Below are 20,598 nucleotides of genomic sequence, written 5' to 3' on the forward strand. Positions count from 1 at the left end.
CATAGTTTCTAAGATATAATGATGCTGTGTTACTGATGCTCATCATCACTTTTTCACAACATGCTCGCTGTGTGATGCCCTTTAGACATTTAAGCATTTCAAATGAATATCTAGTAGGGCTGCCACGATTAGTCGACTAGTCACGATTACGTCGACTATCAAAATCGTCAACGACTAATTTAATAGTCGACGTGTCATTTGAAGCTTTGTAAGATCCCAAAAGACGCAGGAATAAGTAGTAGGATTTAAGAGTGTAATAACGGACTGAAACAGAAGATGGCAGCACTGCATGTACAAGGATGCCAGCTGCCGTTAAACCGCGAAGAAGAAGAAGCAGTGTCCGATATCATAGCTGTTTCCAAATTCAGGAACCGCATCCTCCTATGCCCGCATTTGTAGGCAGATTACGTTGCAGCGACACGACAAAGACTGTCCAAAAATCGAAGACTCCGACAAATGCGCCCTTCATTTCCCCAGATTTGATGGATGGGTCGGGTGTATACTTCATGGCCCAACCTATCCCAGAAGTCATAGCGCGGCCCTGCTCAGTTTCCAACAATGGCGGCAGCTAGTTAGTTTTAATATTACTCTTATTATTCTTTCTGGGTCACAAAATAAACATTTAACATATTTTAAGGCGAGAATGTAGCTGTGTAAACTTCAAATATCTGCTCAGTTTATCAAGACACCACATTTTTTCAAAAGCGCTCCAACGTTTTCGGGAACGCCTGTTACCCACTAGCTCGATAGCTAGCCGGGGTTCAAGGCTCACTAGAGCCTGTGAGAACACCGGACTCCCGGCAAATCGTTTTCAAACCCACCGCCGTCTTTCACTACTCAGGTTAAACATGATATATAAGTCACTTAGATAACTTCAAAATGTTATTGTTTAGCTTTTTTCAGTATTTTATTTGTTCCTGAGTAAATCGGTTTGGCTGAGATTAAAGTTATAGTTTTTCCACAGATGAATAAACGTCAAGCAGACAACTGATTATCAGAAGTGTGAGATGCTTGAGAATTTACTACGGTGTCCTGTTATATTTTAAATAGCAAGGAGCAGACGCCTGAGTTTATTAAACTCCACCGAAACAATCTTCAAATTTCATTAAAATTTAATAAACTATCGTCTTGTCTTTATTTTTAGTTAGCACATACCTTAAACACTTAAAGCTGTAAGCTAATGATAGTTATATAAGAGCAGATGCATGCGGTGCAATAAGCTGTACGTTTTACGTCCAATGGATGCATGATCTGATTAGTCGACTAATCCACAAACGATTATCAAAATAATCGTTTGTGGCAGCCCTAATATCTAGTTTGCTTATATTTTGGCCACAATATTTTTTTGTGGGCTATTAGCACAATTATGTTTTTTATGGTATTTTGCACACACTTTAAGTATCCCTGGCTAAAGCTACTTGAAATTGAAGGAACTTTTTGTATTTTGTGTACTGTTATTTTTGATTTACTTATTTTAATTTTCCATACACTCATTGACAGAATGGATGTGTGAAAAAAAATTGTGTAAACGAAGCTAGTTACACTTCATAAATTGGCGACCAACTACATCTTCTATTTTGAAAAGGGACTCTAACGTGACCTGGATAACACTGATGATGCCAGTACTTATTTGCTAGTACCAGGTTGCCCACTTTTACTCCTAATAGCAAGTGGATATGCATTTACCGTGTACAGTTATTTGCTAATAATTCATCAGTACAACATTTAACATTTTTAGAAATGATGAGATAATTATGAGATGGTTGTGTTTAAATCATCTAATAACAAACAGGTGTTAAATCCACCCTTCTTCCTCTGCTGATCATCCGCTATTACACAATAATGCCTTTGGCAGAAATTCATCGCACCAGGAAGAAAGTGACTAATGAGACAGTAATGCTCTGTTTATTCATACAGGGGCAAAGGCCACCCATACCCATTACTCTCTCAGAATCAAATTCACAGGGATTTCATGAGAAGCAAATTTGATATGCTTATCCTTTAACATACTTGGAATGTGAAGCTTCGTGATAATTTGCCAGTGATGGGAACTGTACCAGAAACATGTAGGCCTATTTGTTAAACACAGTAAGCCAGCTGCAAGATGAGGTCTCTCTGGCTAAAGACTGAAAGTGTGTGTGATTCAGGTTGTCTCTGCTCAACACAGCTAAGCAAATCTGAATTTGCTGTTGGTTTGTGGTGTGGCCATAGATGCATTAACGTGTGTGTGTGTGTGTGTGTGTGTGTGTGTGTGTGTGTGTGTGTGTGTGTGTGTGTGTGTGTGTGTGTGTGTGCCAGTAACATCCATTGCTGACAGGCAGATCAGCGCTCTCTGATCACATCCGCCTTAATCCTTCTATCTACCCTCCACCCCTTCCCCCACTTTCTGTCTCTAGCTTCACATCTGGGTCTCTCTCGTGCTCACGTGTGCAGACAGACGAGCTGCAAACTCACAGCAGGCTTTCCTTCACAGCCCAACACACACACACACAAACCACTACACTGTGTGGCTCAGCTTTAGGACGTGGAGTGGAATGTGTGTGTGTGGGATGGGTGTTCAGAGACTGCACTAACTGAACTTTAATTTCCTCGATCATTCTATTACCATTATCGCTGAATCACCTTTACTTTGTAGTGCAAATAAACCCCCATCAATCACAGATGTTTCAGATGCATGGCTCTGTTTGCATTTATGTGTGTGAATCTTTAAGATAAGGCCGGCGATATTGTTCCAACAGTGTGAGCTGAATACATTTGACATTAGGAGCTAAAAAGAAAGGCAGGAGGGTGTGACAAAGGACTGTCAAAGACCGCATAGAAGTGGAGTTGAAGAGAACCTAATGGTCTAGTGGAGCGAGAGAACATCAGTGAGGAAGAGCAGGGAGAGGAAGAGCTGGAAGGTACAGAAAGTGGGAAAGCAGGACAAGCACGGGAGAGAACGAGACAAGCCGCAGACACTGGAGAAGAAAACAAGCAAGATTATATTGAAAAGAGAAAATTTGAGAGGCATTAAGAGACACCTTTTGGAGAGCTTGGGGGGTGATGAAAGCAGAAAAAAACAGTAAAATAAAAGAAAAGGATGAGAGAGCCAGTCAAGGACAGATAAAAAATGAGAGTGAGAAACAGCCTCCCCTTTTGAGCCTGTAGTGGAGTCGAGAGGCACAATCGAGGCCGAGTAACTTCAGGCTTCATTCATCAAAAAGCATCACTAGCAGTTTCTCGTAAAAGGTTCGCTTCCCTCTAATTAACTGAGATATCAGCAGCTGGTGAAAATGTTTGTCTATGTGTTACGGTTATCTTGTGACACCCACACACCTACCAGCCTCTCTTATTTGATCAGTGAGGAGATGATGCTGATGCTTTACACTGTATGCAATGGCAGAGCAACAAGAGCCATTATCACCAGCTGTGCCATCTGCGCTAGGACTAGTGTAAAAGAGAATCATTGCCTGAATGACTGTGATTAATTTAAAGTGAGAATAGAAATGATCCCTAATTAGACTGTGGGAACTCATAGATTTGTTAAGGAGTGACAGCATTTTGCAGTTTAAAACCAATTTTCCAGTTTGTTCTCTACATTTCTGTTTGAGTGTGATATGAATCAAATATCTGAGTGTAATATGAGTCTTTTATAAATGATTTAAATGAAGTTTATTGATATCACTCTAGTGGCATACTTGGATACAGGTTTATTACTATCATGAACAACATAATAAAGATCTATTATAAGAAAAGATAAGTTGTGCCTGAAAGTGTTTTGACATTAAACTGGTGACCCACAATGCTGCTGCTGACACTATAGCTGTTTGAGCTAACTTTAGCATTAGACTGACAGGACCAACCGCTTTTAAGGTAATGAGCTTATAACCATTATATTTTATGGCTAAAAGTAGCTTCTATCAACTTTATACCCCTTGACCTGTCTGTCATGGACACGTCACAACTGATAAGGTACCTGAAATAAGTATAAATGCACCGCTTACCTCTATCATTTCTGTTCAAAAGTACTTGCCAGTCCTCTTATTCTCTATGGACCATATAAAGATTAGCAGTAATTCAAAGTGTCAAAAATATAGCATTGGGACTACAGAGAGTTTTTATACATGACTTTTTTAATAGCAAATGCTTAAATATTATAGATACAGCAGGAGTCACTGGCAATAATAATGATATATTTTATCATGTACAATAACAAGACCATAACAATGAATCGGCTAAAGGAAATGAAGCCATCACTGATTTAGATTGTTTACGTCTGTGCTTTTCCTTCCACGAAACAATTTCCTTTCATTGTTTCGCCAGCTTGCAAAATTATAACGACTATCATGCTTCAGCCAGTTAAATTTAATCAGTTGCGGTGTGGCGGTGCAGTGGTTAGGACTGTCGCCTCACAGCAAGTAGGTGTCGAGCTCTAAACTGGTGCAGGCACGGTGCCTACACAGGTTTCCTCCCCCAGGCCACAGACGTCGCTTGTTAGGTGAATTGGTGATTCTAAATTGGCCGTGAGTGTGAATTTTTGATTGTCTCTGTGTGTTAGCTCTGAGATGGACTGCCGACTTGTTCAGGTTGCTGCTTATTACCCAGTGGCAGCAGGGATAGCTAACAAAATGAACAAAAGTTAAAAATATATATTCAACTTTTTCACTTACTACGGCTTAAGGTGTGTTTGATTAGGTCATAGTCAAAGTCACAGGACTTGCAAATGAGGAAAATTGCACTTTTGTAGACTGATTTTCATATAAACATTGTGCCACAGGGGGAAACATTTTATGGGTCGCCATTTAGCACAAATTAGCACCTTTGCTCACTTATTTTGTCAAATGCGCAGCAGCTAAAGTTGAAGCACTTGTAAAGCGATCCAGAGACGTCTTGGAGTGGCAGGTAAAAAAAAACCAAAGCATTGCAATGGTAAAATATACTATTTAGACATGTTACAGGGAGTTAAATAATAAAATATATATACACACATGTATGTAAGTATGTGAGTATGTATGTATGTATGTGAGTATGTGAGCGAGAGAGAGGTGTGTGTATTTTTTTTCTATGCAGCTTGTGAGGTATATTGATGGCTGGCTGTGTCAGACTAACAGTTTAATTTGGCCTCAGGAAATTTTCCACTGTTGGTTTTTCCACTCCAGGTGATTCATTAGGAGGATGGTTACCATGTTTATGCACACATTTACATGTACTTGCATGTACATTTGCAATAATGGGGTTTTCCCCGATTTCTCGTTAGATGAAGAGCATGTTGAGTTAGCAGACTGATTTATAGTTTTAGCAATAGCATTGCCGCCCACATGCATACATAAGCTTTAAAACTTATGAAAATACAGTGATACTTCCATGCAGCCTGTGGAAGGACAGATAGGATATAAACCCTGGAATGCACTTAATCTACTACACCCATCTATCAAGATTAGTGATTAATCAAAAAGACACATTTGCAGCTCATTCATGCTTCTCTCTGTTTTTTTTATGATGCCGAATGTGCTGCTGCTCTGCTCTCTGCCCACACACTGAACAGTTCAGAGAGCCGCGGCTGCATGGCGGCAGATTTATCGAAAAATGTTGGTGAATCCCATCAGGTGGTGAAACAAGCTGGAAAAAGTGCAAATTTGTCAAACTATATGATTAACAGGCGCTAAGTCATTTTAAAAATGACTAAATCAAATATCCTATGTATAAACAAGCTACAATTAACTGTTAATATTGTTGATGAGGGTTCTTCTTCTGCAATTTAAAATCTCAGCCTGTAACAGCTTCTACATATTGTTTTATCTTGCGGCGCACTATCCGTGGGCTACCTGTATCATATTTTACTGACTTTTATACAGTTTCTCTCACTGCCACTTTTTCAACAGTAACTTTGCATGATGTTTCTGATATTGTGAGTATGACACATGGACCTGTCTGTCCATGTGTCATACTCACTCAAGGATCATCTCCTGGACTCTTTGTACATGACTGCAGGGAACCCATGCTCATTTTATTCTAGCTGTTCTTATAAGCTACGTCTGTGGCAGATGTGATGAGCCAAGCAATCGCTGACAGCTCCACTCATTTAGGAACAACACAGTTTGACATTTTGAGCTGAATGTGAATAGGCTTCAGTCTGCATGTGTGATGAGGTAAACACTTTTTGTCTCTCTCACTGGGATGGAGGACAGGTGACACAATATATACATAAACACAGACACACACACGTGTACGCAATCAGTCAGAGGTCTGCAAAGGCAGACAGAAATATAATGAAACGTATACATGTGTGGACAAATTTAGTCATGTAGACATGGTGATGGAGAGATGTGGTCACCGAGCTTCATGTGTTTGTACCTCATTGAATTAATCACAACGCAGGCCGACAGACTTAGCTTTTGTGTGTGTGGGCGTGTGTGTGTGCACGTGTGTGTGTGCGTGCGTGTGTGTGTGTGAAGCAGTGAGTCAACACTGGTTTCCATTCAGACTGTAATGTTTAAGCCCTTTAAGCTCCAAATGAGCTCTAAGTCTGCCCATGACCAAAGATTTTGCCAGTCAACTAGGGGGACGATGAGGGGTCTAGTCATTGGGTGTTTGTTTGTTTGTTTATTTAATTACACTATGTTGCCAAAGGTATTCACAGATACATCCAAATCGTTGAATTCAGTGGTTTCAATCGCTTCCATGGCCACAGCTGTATACAATCAAGCACCTAGCCATGCAGACTGCTTCTACAAACATTTGTGAATGAATGGGTCGCTCTTAGGGGATCAGGGAATTCCAGCGTGGCATCGTGATAGAATGCCACTTATGCGACAAGTCCCATCTTGAAATACCCTAGTATTATAACAGAGTGGAAGCTATTGCGAACAACAGCAGTGGGGTCAGCAGATGCTGAGGTGCATAGTGCGCGGAGGTCACAAACTTTCTGCAGAGTCAATGGGTATAGACGTCCAAACTTCATGTAGCCTTCATTTCAGCTCAAGAACAGTTTTCATAAAGGTATAGATAAGGTGGTGTTTTTTGTGGGAGGTCCCTTTTACTGTAAATATGCATGACAAATATCCAACATTGAGCAAAAACTCAGCCTGCATTGATATAAATATTTGTTGATTTATTTTTGTCAGGAAATGTAATATTTAATATTACCGCTGTTGCCACTTGATGTAGGCGATTCATCGATTGTCTCTAATTTAAAACTTTTTTCTGCCAACCAGAGCAGCAATTTTGTTTTCACGAAGTAATTTAAACTTTTTTAAAAGATTGCACAATCTACAACAGAAAAGATTCTCCCTTTCCCAACAGGGACACATCCAAGATATCAAAGTTTCTAACAGCTCTCACTGTCCTCTTTGTTTCCAGACCTCTGATCCAGCTCAGCATTTTAAAAGGCAGGACTCTCAAACTGCTGCCCACACTCAGAGCTACAGACAGATTGGCATCCAGAGCAGAGCATCTCATTCCCATGCCAATGGAAGCCTCAGCATCAGTTCCTCCACTGCCCATCAGACACAAACACAGAGTTTACCGCAGCATTCACCCCAGGGTCAAGCACAGTCCCATGCTTCAGATGGAGGGGTCCCACCTGGTCTAGCCAACACCCTGGAACACATTATAGGCCAACTGGATATTCTCACTCAGGTAAGCAGAAGTAGTCCTGGTCTTTCATGACAGAGTGTACTGTACTTTGTGCCTCCTACTCACACTCTTCAGAACAAAAGCATCATTTACTTTACAGCCTGCAGTACAGAGACATTAAAGAAGCATAAAAAACCCACCACAACCTCACAGTGTTGTTTGGTTTTCTAATGCTGTGCAGTTATGTTTAGTTTTATTCCTCACATTTATTGTTATGTTTCAGTATTTTAGCAGTTATTCTCTACAGAAGGTGACTGGGGATCTGTGCATTAGCTGTTTAAGATTGGGCTCCAAAATGTAATTGTACTTAGCATCCTCCAAAGCAAAAGCTTAAAAAAAAGAAACTTGCTGTATGGCTAAAGTCTGGCAGCTGAGAAAAACTGTGTCTCTGTGATGTGAGTAAGCTCTGGTTTGTTTGTGAAATCTGTCCTTTATATTCATTTGGTCATTGCCATCAATTTCCTCTATATATAAGCCCTTTTTTTAATACAAGGGTTATATATGCAATTCCTGGCTTCCCTTTGATTCCTGGGTGCTGCGGTCTGCTTGCCAAAGTACAGTATCTTGAACATAATACTGATACCCGAGCTGCTCCTGATGCGATGATTGGAGTGTGTGTGTGTGTGTGTGTGTGTGTGTGTGTGTGTGTGTGTGTACACGTTACACAGAAAGCACTTAGACGTAGAAGAAAGTGCTTGTATGAATATGTGTGTGAGTGGGTGAGACATATATTTATAAAGAGTAAAATAGAGTAGAAAAGCAATATACAAGAACCTGTCCATTTACCTTTTAGACACCATACAGTGGGGCAAAAAAGTATTTAGTCAGCCACCGATTGTGCAAATTCCCCCACTTAAAATGATGACAGAGGTCAGTAATTTGCACCAGAGGTACACTTCAACTGTGAGAGACAGAATGTGAAAAAAAATTCCATGAATTCACATGGTAGGATTTGTAAACAATTTATTCGTAAATTAGGGTGGAAAATAAGTATTTGGTCACCTCAAACAAGGAAAATCTCTGGCTCTCACAGACCTGTAACGTCTTCTGTAAGAGGCTTTTCTGTCCCCCACTCGTTACCTGTATGAATGGCACCTGTTTGAACTCATCATCTGTATAAAAGACACCTGTCCACAGCCTCAAACAGTCAGACTCCAAACTCCGCCATGGCCAAGACCAAAGAGCTTTCGAAGGACACCAGGAAAAGTATTGTAGACCTGCACCAGACTGGGAAGAGTGAATCTACAATAGGCAAGCAGCTTGGTGTGAAAAAATCAACTGTGGGAGTAATCATCAGAAAATGGAAGACATACAAGACCACTGATAATCTCCCTCGATCTGGGGCTCCACGCAAGATCTCATCCCGTGGGGTCAAAATGATCATGAAAACGGTGAGCAAAGATCCCAGAACCACACGGGGGGACCTGGTGAATGACCTGCAGAGAGCTGGGACCAAAGTAACAAAGGTCACCATCAGTAACACACTACAACAGCAGGGAATCAAATCCCGCAGTGCCAGACGTGTTCCGCTGCTGAAGCCAGTGCATGTCCAGGCCCGTCTGAAGTTTGCCAGAGAGCACATGGATGATACAGCAGAGGATTGGGAGAATGTCATGTGGTCAGATGAAACCAAAGTAGAACTTTTTGGTATAAACTCAACTCGTCGTGTTTGGAGGAAGAAGAATACTGAGTTGCATCCCAAGAACACCATACCTACTGTGAAGCATGGGGGTGGAAACATCATGCTATGGGGCTGTTTTTCTGCCAAGGGGACAGGACGACTGATCCGTGTTAAGGACAGAATGAATGGGGCCATGTATCGTGAGATTTTGAGCCAAAACTTCCTTCCATCAGTGAGAACTTTGAAGATGAAACGAGGCTGGGTCTTCCAACATGACAATGATCCAAAACACACCGCCCGGGCAACAAAGGAGTGGCTCCGTAAGAAGCATTTGAAAGTCCTGGAGTGGCCTAGCCAGTCTCCAGACCTCAACCCCATAGAAAATCTGTGGCGGGAGTTGAAAGTCCGTGTTGCTCGGCGACAGCCCCAAAACATCACTGCTCTCGAGAAGATCTGCATGGAGGAATGGGCCAAAATACCAGCTACTGTGTGTGCAAACCTGGTAAAGACCTATAGTAAACGTTTGACCTCTGTTATTGCCAACAAAGGTTATGTTACAAAGTATTGAGTTGTATTTTTGTTATTGACCAAATACTTATTTTCCACCCTGATTTACGAATAAATTCTTTACAAATCCTACCATGTGGATTCATGGATTTTTTTTTTCACATTCTGTCTCTCACAGTTGAAGTGTACCTCTGGTGCAAATTACTGACCTCTGTCATCATTTTAAGTGGGGGAACTTGCACAATCGGTGGCTGACTAAATACTTTTTTGCCCCACTGTAGGTTTTTCTGTATCTGGTGAAGGCCAGACCGGAGCCTGGAGGACTAAAAATAGATCACTAAGGAAGAGCTGACAAAGAGGAGTAACCAATTTAAACTCCGCAAGCTCTGTTTGTTATCAATATATGTCCTTTTTTTGTTGTCTTTTTTTTTTTTAACTACACAAATGCGATTAGTGATGGACACTGAAAGGCCACAGGGAATAAATGTCAGAAACAATTTAAGGCTCTGCAAAAAGTTTAGCTATAATTTTCACTTGAAACTTTTTGCAGGCGAACTTAAACAGTATTAAATGAAATGCCTGTAGCTCTGTTTAATTTGATAGGAACACAACACAGCAAGACAAAAATACAGAAACAAGAAACTTTCTTTCTGCCTGTGGCACAAAAAAAAGAGTTTTAAAGTATTTAAACAGAATAAAATTGTTCAAGGTACAAAGACAGCAGGTGAGAGAAACAACTTGTCATGTGTAGGGATGGGTACCGGTATCTGACATAAACGGTAGTAACCAGACCGAAAAGCAACGCACATTTCGGTGCTTTATTTCGGTGCTTTATTTCCCTGAGATGTCATACACTTTGAATTTTAGCCTATCATTTTACCTTTCCAAGGATTGTAGGCGGGCCCAGGTACGTACGTTCTTTTAGAGCAGAGCTACAGAAGACACAAGACAGAAATCCAACCACTAATCATCAGCGACGACTGTGTGGAGAGGGTGGCAGACTTCCGCTTCTTGGGAGTCAGCATAGAGGGAAACCTATCCTGGAGTGTGAATACCTCTGAGCTACTGAAAAAGACACAACAGAGACTGTACTTTCTGAGAGTGCTTAGGAAGAACAACATCACACAGAGACTGCTGGTGTCTTTCTACAGAGCCTCCATCGAAAGCATACTAACGTACTGCATAGGCATATGGTACGCTAGCTGCACAGTGGCTCAGAGGAAAGCACTCCAGGGAGTAATCAACGCTGCCCAAAGGACAATCGGCTGCCCTCTCCTCAAACTGAAAGACCTACACAGTTCCCGCTGCCTCAAAAGAGCCCATAACATCATAAAGGACACCTCACACCCTGGACACTCCATGTTCGAACTGCTGCCTTCAGGTAAACGGTATAGAACAACATACACAAGGACTAACAGACTCAAACACAGTTTCTACCCAATTGCAATATCATGTCTCAATGCTACTAAAAGTAGATGACTTTCATTGCCCCTGTTGTCATTTGTGCCCTTGATGTTGGAATGCTTTCAGACATGTTTTGTTGGATGCGCTAACAAATTGATTGAGTGATTGATTGTTTGAGTGATATATCAACTAGGTCGTATGTTGAGTGTCTGTATGGGGCCTTAGGCCTGGATTGCTTGGGTGTATCTACGGTATGAGAATACTGTATTTTATATGTATTTCTATCTTTTATATCCTATCATTATAGTTTTTAAGTATTTAATTATAGTTTTTAAGTATTTATCTTTTGTGATGTTGCACTGACCAGAGACATCTTTCAATTTCATTGTACCTGTGACAATGACAATAAAGAATATTCATTCATATTCATTCATATTCAAATGCCCAAGGCGAAGCGGTCAAAGTCTGGCTGTACTTCACAGCAAAAGATGCAAACTCAGTAGCCTGCAACAAGTGCTTTAAGCTGATATTATGCAAAGAAGGTAACACCAAGAATCTGATGAAACACCTGGCGACACATAGCGGGTTTTTTTTTAAAGCCGAGAAATGCGCCATATTTGATAGCTTGCTGCGAGACCTCACACCGTGCACATCTACTGCGGGTGTGGTGCCTGTTATCGGACCTGGAGTTAGCAACATCCCCCAAGAACTCGAAGAGGAGAGTCGTGGCCCGTAGCCCTGCCAGTGTAGCAGAAATGATGACGGATGATGATGGCAGCAGCAGCCGTTCTTCTCTGCGTGAGTAGCTTACTGTTGTTCATGTGTAATTTACATTGAGTAGGCTAACCACGTTATTACATTAATGCATGTAAGGTGAACTAGCAAACATCATCGTAGTTACATGCGGCTGTCTTCTTGTTTGATGGCAGATACTCCCTTCACCCTGGCCAAAAAGGCTAAAATGGAAAAAGTGGAAAACAGCTAAACATGAGAGGTTTTTGGACAAAGTTTGTGTTTTTTCCATTGATTAAGCACTGCTTCCAGCCAATAGTGATACCATATATCCCCTATAGCTGCAGAAAAGGCTAACATTGTTATCTTTTTACAAAAAAACAGCTAAACATAAGAGGTTTTTAGACAAAGTGTGTGTTCTCCATTCTTTAAGCACCGGTTCGAGCACCGTTTGAGCACCGGCACCGTTTCAAAAGTACCGGTTTGGTACTGGTATCGGATAAAACCTAAACAATACCCATCCCTAGTCATGTGGTTGAAAAAAGGAGACTAAAATAATGAGGAAGAGGCAGCAGAGAAGAAATAGGGCACCGAGAGGACACAGATGTAAAGAGTTGAATGAGATGGAGCTGAGACAGCAGAAAGATGTTTGGTCTTTCTCTGTACTCGATGCAGTGTTTCAGCTCCGAGCTTGTGCACTCTGAGGAAAATACATCATTCATATATGCGTGCTAGCAGCACTTACTCTTGCATAGTAAGTGTAAATACTTAATGGCCTTGCAGAGACACAGAAACACTCCTTGTATCCGTGTGTTTCTGTCAAAGGGTTCGCGCTGGCTCTTTCACCTATCCTTTCTTGAGCTTCAAACTGTAGTTCACCATGTGGGAGCGTTTAATATTGGGCAGGAACTGCCAGGCAGCTAGCTGACCCCTCCCAGGGGGTGGTGCCAGCCTTTTCTTTCAAGCCTACTGTACCCCAGCCCCGATACCAGATGGACCATCTGCATCTGGTTTGCTATTCGGCTCTCTTGAAAATTTGTTTCATTCTTGGTTAGTGGAAACATGAGCAATGTCATTTCTAGGACTAGATATTGTTAGAGGAAATGCATCTTGGTTTCTGTAAGTTTTTTCTTACTTTTTTCTGGGTGTTACTGGGAAAAAATGGCCTTCCCAAATAGTTACAATTATTTCCAGAACAGAGTCATTGTCTTCACACCATATTAAGCCTGTGATTTGTTATAAAGATATAGGCAGTGACTGCGAAAAGGAGAAAATAGGGCAGTATATTATGTAACAAGGTCTGGATGGCCAGCAGTAAAATCATGGACATTGTGGTCATGTGGTATATACCAACCACTGCTAAATAACCTGTAATTTCTGCTCCTTTTTTTTAGCTGTTTTGCCAAATAAATGATATGAGGTGTTTGCTAAAAATGCGGCCCGCAATACAATCAAACATCTCTACTCCGATCTCGTCCATCTAAAGAACGTTGTTCCACAACTCTTGTCTTTTGTTCAGATGCAGCTTCGCAAAGCAAAGCCATGCTGCCATGTTCTTTTTAGAGAGAAAAGGCTTTGTCCTGCACAAATTGTACTGTCACAAACTTTAACATTTAACATGCTAAAAGGGGCAATGCACCGTTTGACCTTGGGATAGCATTATGTTAACATACACATTAATGCAAACTAACCAGACTTCAGCTTTTATAGAGGTGCTCACACTTCCTTGATGATGTTAATCAAGTGAATTTGATTAGAAGCACCTGGCTGCTACTTACCCTCTGAATTCCTATGGAAGCAGTAAGGGTGTATTAGTTTTTCCACAGGGCTGCAAACTTGTACTCTTGCACTCAATTATAGTACTTATGTAAGTTTTCCTTCTTTATTCACACAAAGTCACACTCAGAGTAGTCTTTTTGAGGCTGATGTTAAAAGCCAAATGAAAAGAATCTCAAGAAATGCAGAAAATGGAAAGAAGAACAATTTTAGTTAACAGGTCTTAACGTGGAAGGCTTTGGAACATGTGCAAAGTTTGAAAAAGATGAAGGAAATGGCTTGAATTCATTCATCTGTAAATGCCTGATGGGGTATTGTCACGTTGCCAGGCGGGTGGCAATGTGAAATTAAGACCATACATGTATCTACTAGAAGTCTGAGGGTTAGCACTTGGACCAATATTTTTTTTAACTTTGACTCTGCGCACATGCAATGTTAAATGCAGCCGGACAAAAAGTAAGTCTGAGGCAGGCTCAGTCGTTGGTCGTTGAAAAGAGATGTGACCTGAAACAATCTAAGGTGCTCGTATTACTTTCTTAGCTAGTTCAAAGTGTAATTTAGCTACTGCCGCCCATCCTCTGGAGATTCAACTGACTAGGCAACATTACTTATTTCGGCACTATAGTCCTACTCCGTTATAAATCTTTTTTCGAGCACTGTTTTTCACCATTACATTTCTTTGTAACTATAATACTTGAGGAGACCGGGAGGAAAGATGATGAATAATTCAGCATTAAACTGAATCTTCCAAAGGCTCAGAGTCTGCTGTGTTAGCTGCTTTTCTCTTGTCTGCCCCCTCCCATTTCTCAGCTGCCATAACGCTTTCTCTCTCCTCTCTTCGCTCTTAATTTATTTTTTAAATTTTTATCTGTGCTGAAATCAGGTCACATTTACATATAATGTGCCATATTTTCCACCTCCTTTTAAAATCAGACAGTCTAAATAACAAGTAAATAGACAGATGAAATGGATAAAGAAAAAGATCAGTATGAAAATGTCAATTAAAGCCTGCAGTTGGCTTTCAGATATTTGGAAAATTAAATTTATTTGGAAACAGCCTATAACAGCCCTTTTCTTGTATCTCCAGGAAGATTTTTTAATACACTGGCTTTGCATTAGGATACATTATTTCATGGCTATCATGTTAACTGTTCTCTTCTTTGTATGACATTTTTCTTTCTCTGCTTATTCTACGTGTTTGTCCATCGAGTTCAGCTTCATAGCAAAATATGACATAGTCAGTCTGTTTGTTTGTGTTTATGGAAGTGAATTCTACTGTTTTTATTTTTCCTGACAGTCGGCACAAATTTCTAAGTAATGTAAGGAAGTAAGTATAGTTTGTATCTGTGGGAGGTTTGTTGTCCAGACAGTGTATCGCTATGGCAACCAAGAAAACAGAGCTTTAAAAGAAGAAGTACTTTAGACCAAACGATGAGCTTTTTCTAAATCTAAGTTGTTTGCACTAACCAAATCTTTCCGTGTGATTTGTTGTGATTTAATAACATATTAAAAAATAATACAAATGATTTATGAAAATCGGTGACATGTCTGAGTTGTACTTGGATCTCTGGTGTGAGTAGCAAAAGTGATTCACTGCACCACCAACCCCCGCCCTCCAACACATGGAACATATGGACTTTTTTAAGTAAGTAAGAAAAGTAAAAAAAAAATAAATTTGTGTCTGTGAACATGAATGTGTTCATATGAGACTGGAGAGAGATCATGTTCAGGAACAGAAAAATAATGTGTGTCCAGAAACCGATATAAGATGGTTAAAATCTATTGACAGTCTCAGTTTTAGTTTTTACTCTTCGTTAACTAACCTTATTCTATTTCTTTTTACATTTTCTTAGTTTTTGATCAGTGTTGTGTTTGTACATTTACGGCCACATGACCATGAGCACAGAATTGATGTTAAAGACGCTAAACTGAAGCTCTAAGGAATATTAGGAGAATGTGAAAGGAACATGTTAATGGACTGTAAATTCCCTGAGAGCACTTTCTCACAATATTTTTAATCAGTTTCTGTGAAGAATGGCCTCTCGAACATAAACCGCTGTTCTCTAAGGAAACCTTTATTTTTCTCTTTCTGAGGAATTTAAATTCTTTCCAGTATTTTTGATAATGAGGAACTTGAAGAAATCTGATTTATAAGATGAAAATTATGCCATGTCGCTGAGAGCTGCTCATGACAGGCTCGATTTACTACCTCGAGTATCTCAGGGAAATAATCAAATGAATTTAAACTGATTTTAAGAGAGAACAGATGTACACTTGTAAAGGTTAAACTGGGTTTGGGATAAGGAATGGCTGTATTCATGTTTTGCAGTCTGTTAACAACAATATTGTGTCAGTATACAGGCCAGTATTTGCTTTTTGGTACCAGTAGTTTAGTGTCGTATTAATAAACTTGTATTTGTTAAAATCTTAAATATACTATTTTATTTTTTTAGCTGACTCTTTGCCTAAAAAAATGTTAAAAGTATTAGCATATGTTGTATTGCTCTGAACCTTATCCCTTAGATTCTGGACTCCTACATTTAAAAAAAAGTTCATGTTAAGCCATCAGTTTACTCTGAGAGATGGTTAGGGGCCGTCAACACCCATGTCCGAAGGCAATATGCTTTGGGGTTGTGCTTTCATCCCTTCATCTATTTCAGTCCTGTCCATCACCCTGATATGTCAGGAACACCTGGCAGGATCTTCTTTGGTGGAAGAAGTTTTGGCAGGAATGTGGACTTATACTCAGAGATGAACTTTTTTTGAATTTTAAGGTCAAAGATCAAGGGCGCTAAGACTTACATAACACATTTTTGACCATAAGTCAAGAAGTCATACTTTGCTTATAAGGAACAAATGCGTGTTAGGATTAAAAACAACTAGCAGTTGATGGACACGTAAAATAGTCAGGCTGTAGTTTCATATATATAGGTGTACCACGCCTCTTGCCCTCAGACAACTGAGATAGGCTCCAGCTCCACTCCTGCCATGACTCTGAACTGGATAAGCAGAAGAAAATGGATGGATGATGATTTTGTTTTTGTTTTTTTCAAAGAAACTGTGAATTATATGTCACTGAATGTAATTCAGGATTCTGCAGGTCAGTGTGAATGGGCTGTTTCTTATGTAGCACTTTTCTCCTCTACTGGAGCACTCAGAGTGCTTTATACAGCATGCCTCATGCACATCCATTCAGGTAATTTTTTCTGTGTCTAAGTGCTTCCTATCTAACATTCACACTCCAATGAACGCATCTCAGAAAAACTTTGAGTTCAGTGTTTTGCACTCTCCAAGACTGGAGCAGCCAGGCGTCGAACCACCAACCTCCAATTAGTAGATGACCCACACTACCACCTGACCTACAGCCAAATTAATCCTTTCATTTAGTGATAATAAGTAGCAAAACACATGTCTCATAACATGATTTACAGACAGATGTTTAAAGTCTCATGTCCTCCTGCTTTTTACATAGAGTTAAAGTTTGCCATGTCTCTTAAACAAAAAATCCTTTGCCTACTCTTTGAGCTTTATGCTGTCTTACAAACATTAGTCTTACCTGGTGGGCTATTTGGTGGCTTTCTGCCAACAAAATGGTTTAGATGAGGATATGTATACACACCCCACACCTGCTGATTATTAGTGTGATTTGATTTTCTTTTTATCCCCATCATTTAGCTTTTGTGGGCTATTGTTCCTTTCTTTAAACTTTGTAGTTTCTACTTTAATGTATGTTTTTCCTGTTCTTTTCATGTGGTCGTGGTGTATTTAATAACCTCATTTAGAGGAAAGAATCAACTTTTCCACCTTGAACCAGCACTAGTTTGCCTTCTTTTGACTTTCAGACTCTTCTAGCACAGGTCATAACAAACCTGAAAGACTTTGTAAAAGATCCCAGTAATGCTCAGGGCACTGGAGAACATAATGTGTTCTGGAAAGGAAAGAAAAACAGCTCTTTCTATTTTTAGGAGCATAAAGATTTGGTTTCCACTCCACATGAAAACTAGATGCCTGTATTATGTTGCCGCTGCCTGGGGACACGTGCAAAAATCACACACAGAGAGACACCAATAGCTGGCTTGGCTGAGAAACAGGGAGCCATATCAGGTTAGGGTAGTATTGATCTGGAAAGGGGAGGCAGGTTGACGGAAGGAGAGAAAGCAGAAATGCAACATCTCACACGACGCATGAAATAGCAGGAGATTTTATCTAGTTTGACTACCCAAAAGAAAACATTACTCGCCCACTCAGTGTTGAACTCAGTGCCTCGTGATGTGTATCTTAGACTATCAGAGACTAAGCGTTTTAATAGTCTTTGTCAGTTCCTGCATCAACATGTTTTTGTTTATTCATATTGTAGCTCTGTGGAGTCAGCAGAGGAGTGATGAGATTAAAATGGGAGTTCTGTAACGTGTAGGAACTTCTCTGAGCTAAAGTCGTTTGGTTCATAATAGAAAGACAAAGTTTTGAGTTGTTTTAGAACTGGGAAAACCTGCACAGCCTCTTTTTAAAAAACAGCCTCGCATTGGTGCTTATTTATTATTTCTCTTTTATAGTGGGCTTTAGGAAGCACCATAAAAGAGGCGAGGTTCAGAGGCAAGTTAAAGAGCAAGTCAGCTCAAACATCTTTAAATCAAATCAAAATCAAATCAAATCACTTTTATTGTCATATCACATGTGCAGGCACACTGGCACAGCACATGCGAGTGAAATTCTTGTGTGCGAGCCCCACAAGCAACAGAGATGTGCAAACACAACAACACAAACGAGCAAAATACAAGAATGGCCAACCTGAAACTAATAAATATATGTACAATATATAATAGTGTATGCATTTCTGGATGTGTATACTAAATATTTTCCTACGTGTGTGTGTGTGTGTGTGTGTGTGTGTGTGTGTGTGTGTGTGTGTGTGTGTGTGTGTGTGTATACACATTTTTACAAATTAAATAGTAAAAAATAAATAAATAAAATAAAATAATAATAATAATAAAATATATAAAATATACAGAGTTGAATATGTGCAAAACAAGTGGCATTTATATACAGTGTGGAGTGCATAATGTTGAAATCTGCATTAATTGCAGGACTGAACCTCTAAAAAAATAAAAATCGGAAAAATTTGACAAAAAAAGAGTGTCTCTGAGTTTCTATCGTGGACACAGTTTAAACTTAAAGTTTGGATGGTCAACCCCACTAACGTGTTCAGGTTGTTCATAAAGGAGGAGGATGAGTTTGTAATGAGCTACCATAGTTAGCAGGACTGGGGCTAGTCTGGACAAGGCACCATGACTTCAGCTCTTTATTTAACACCCACATAGATGTGGGGAGCCTGCATGAAATACCTTCCACTCGTCACACCGTTGCATGAAAATGGAGTTAGTGTTTTGGTTTCACAGGTATTTGCTCAACCACTGAAACACCTGTTCTCCACATGCCAAAATGAAGTAGATTAAGTCATCTGCAGTCATCTCGAGTCTCTCTTGTTCTCACCCGCTCACATCCTTTCTTTATCCTACATCATCTAGGTCTTGCGATGATAAGACTGAAAAGACAGGTGATGAATTTTAAAAAATGTTTTCTTATCCAGCAACACATGTCATTTAGTCACATATTTTTAAGCAATATCGTAATTGTAGCAAATGATAGAGTGAAAGACTGTGCAAAAGTGTTGAGCAGTGTTGAGGAGTAACGGAGTACATGTACCAGCCTTACGTATTTAAAATACAAAATAGGAGTAGCTGTATTCTGTTACAGTTACAGTTTAAAAAGGTGGTGTTCAGAATACAGTAACTTTGTTGAAATAAATGGATTACACTGCAATTTTTTCCTGTTTCATATATCAGGCTATGCCCTCTCTATTTTTGGTAATTCCACGCCGGTGGAAACCCAAACAAAACACGCATTGAGGCTCTAAAGCCTGTGTCTCAATCTCGTGGCCTATATCACCCCTACTTGCAGCCCGCATAATGACGTGACGAAATTATTGTTCAAAAAATTATTTAATATGAAGGCAGTGTAGCCCAGTTGTAAGTAAGCTATTAAGACTCAACTGTACACTTTTTTCGTGTTTTTCTCTGAAACGATAAGTTCCATTGGAGCAGCCTTTCAAAGCCTCTCTCTGTCTCTCGCAGGCAAAGTTGACCCAGACAACAAAGTAAAGCTAGTTTTCAGTTACGAGCCTGACACGGGACCTGACATATTAGCCAGACGTCCATTTACTACGGTTCGGAGCCGCGGACCTGTTTTATATACGTGCAGAATAGTTTTGTACACGAGATCGCTGCTAAAAGTGCAGCCTTACCTAATGTCCACCCTATTGCTCATTTTGTATTAAGATTTAAAAATCTAGTTGTTATTGGTATGGCGAGTAACCTTCAGTAATAGTAATAAATCACACAGCAATAGTACATTCATGCAGTTGTAAAAAGCTTGATAAAATATTGTAATCCAGAATTCAATTCAATTTTATTCATATAGCGCCAAATCACAACAAAAGTCGCCTCAAGGCCAGAGTATTCAGAATATGTTACTCTCATTGAATAACGTAACGGAATACGTTACAAAATATATTTTGTGGCATGTAATCTGTAGTGGAATACATTTTAAAAGTAACCTTCCCAAAACTGGTCTTGAGCCATCCCTCATTTCTCTGTATAGGAAATAGATGAAGCAATTCATCGACATATGTGAGCTTTCTGGTTATTTCTTTATGTACGCTTCGGGAATAGCTCTCCAGGCTTCTTGAAGGACATTCAGAGCTCTTCTTTGGATGTTGGCTGCCTTTTCTTCTGTTCTCTGTCAACATGATCCCACACTGCTTCAATAACTCTGGGGAAGGCCAATCCATGACTGATAGTGTGTCATTGTGTATTTTTCTATCCAGGCATGCTTTTACTGCGTTGACAGTGTGATCATTGTCATGCTGAAAAATAAGGCCACTGCCA

At 39.9% G+C, this 20,598-nt stretch overlaps 1 protein-coding gene across 1 annotated transcript in view; it reads left to right on the top strand.

Moving 5' to 3' along the window:
- LOC146670053 (uncharacterized) overlaps window positions 1-20,598 on the top strand; it is a 72,331-nt gene that overhangs the window by 40,332 nt on the left and 11,401 nt on the right. The window contains exon 10 of the mRNA XM_085406747.1: window positions 7,339-7,617. Within this exon, the coding sequence (XP_085262873.1) occupies window positions 7,339-7,617 (279 nt within the window). The remainder of the gene's footprint in view (window positions 1-7,338; window positions 7,618-20,598) is intronic.

This window comes from Rhamphochromis longiceps, linkage group LG5, assembly GCF_057381845.1.
Source record: "Rhamphochromis longiceps isolate RC_006_pf linkage group LG5, R_longiceps_female_GT1.1, whole genome shotgun sequence".
In the NCBI taxonomy this organism is placed as follows: domain Eukaryota; kingdom Metazoa; phylum Chordata; class Actinopteri; order Cichliformes; family Cichlidae; genus Rhamphochromis; species Rhamphochromis longiceps.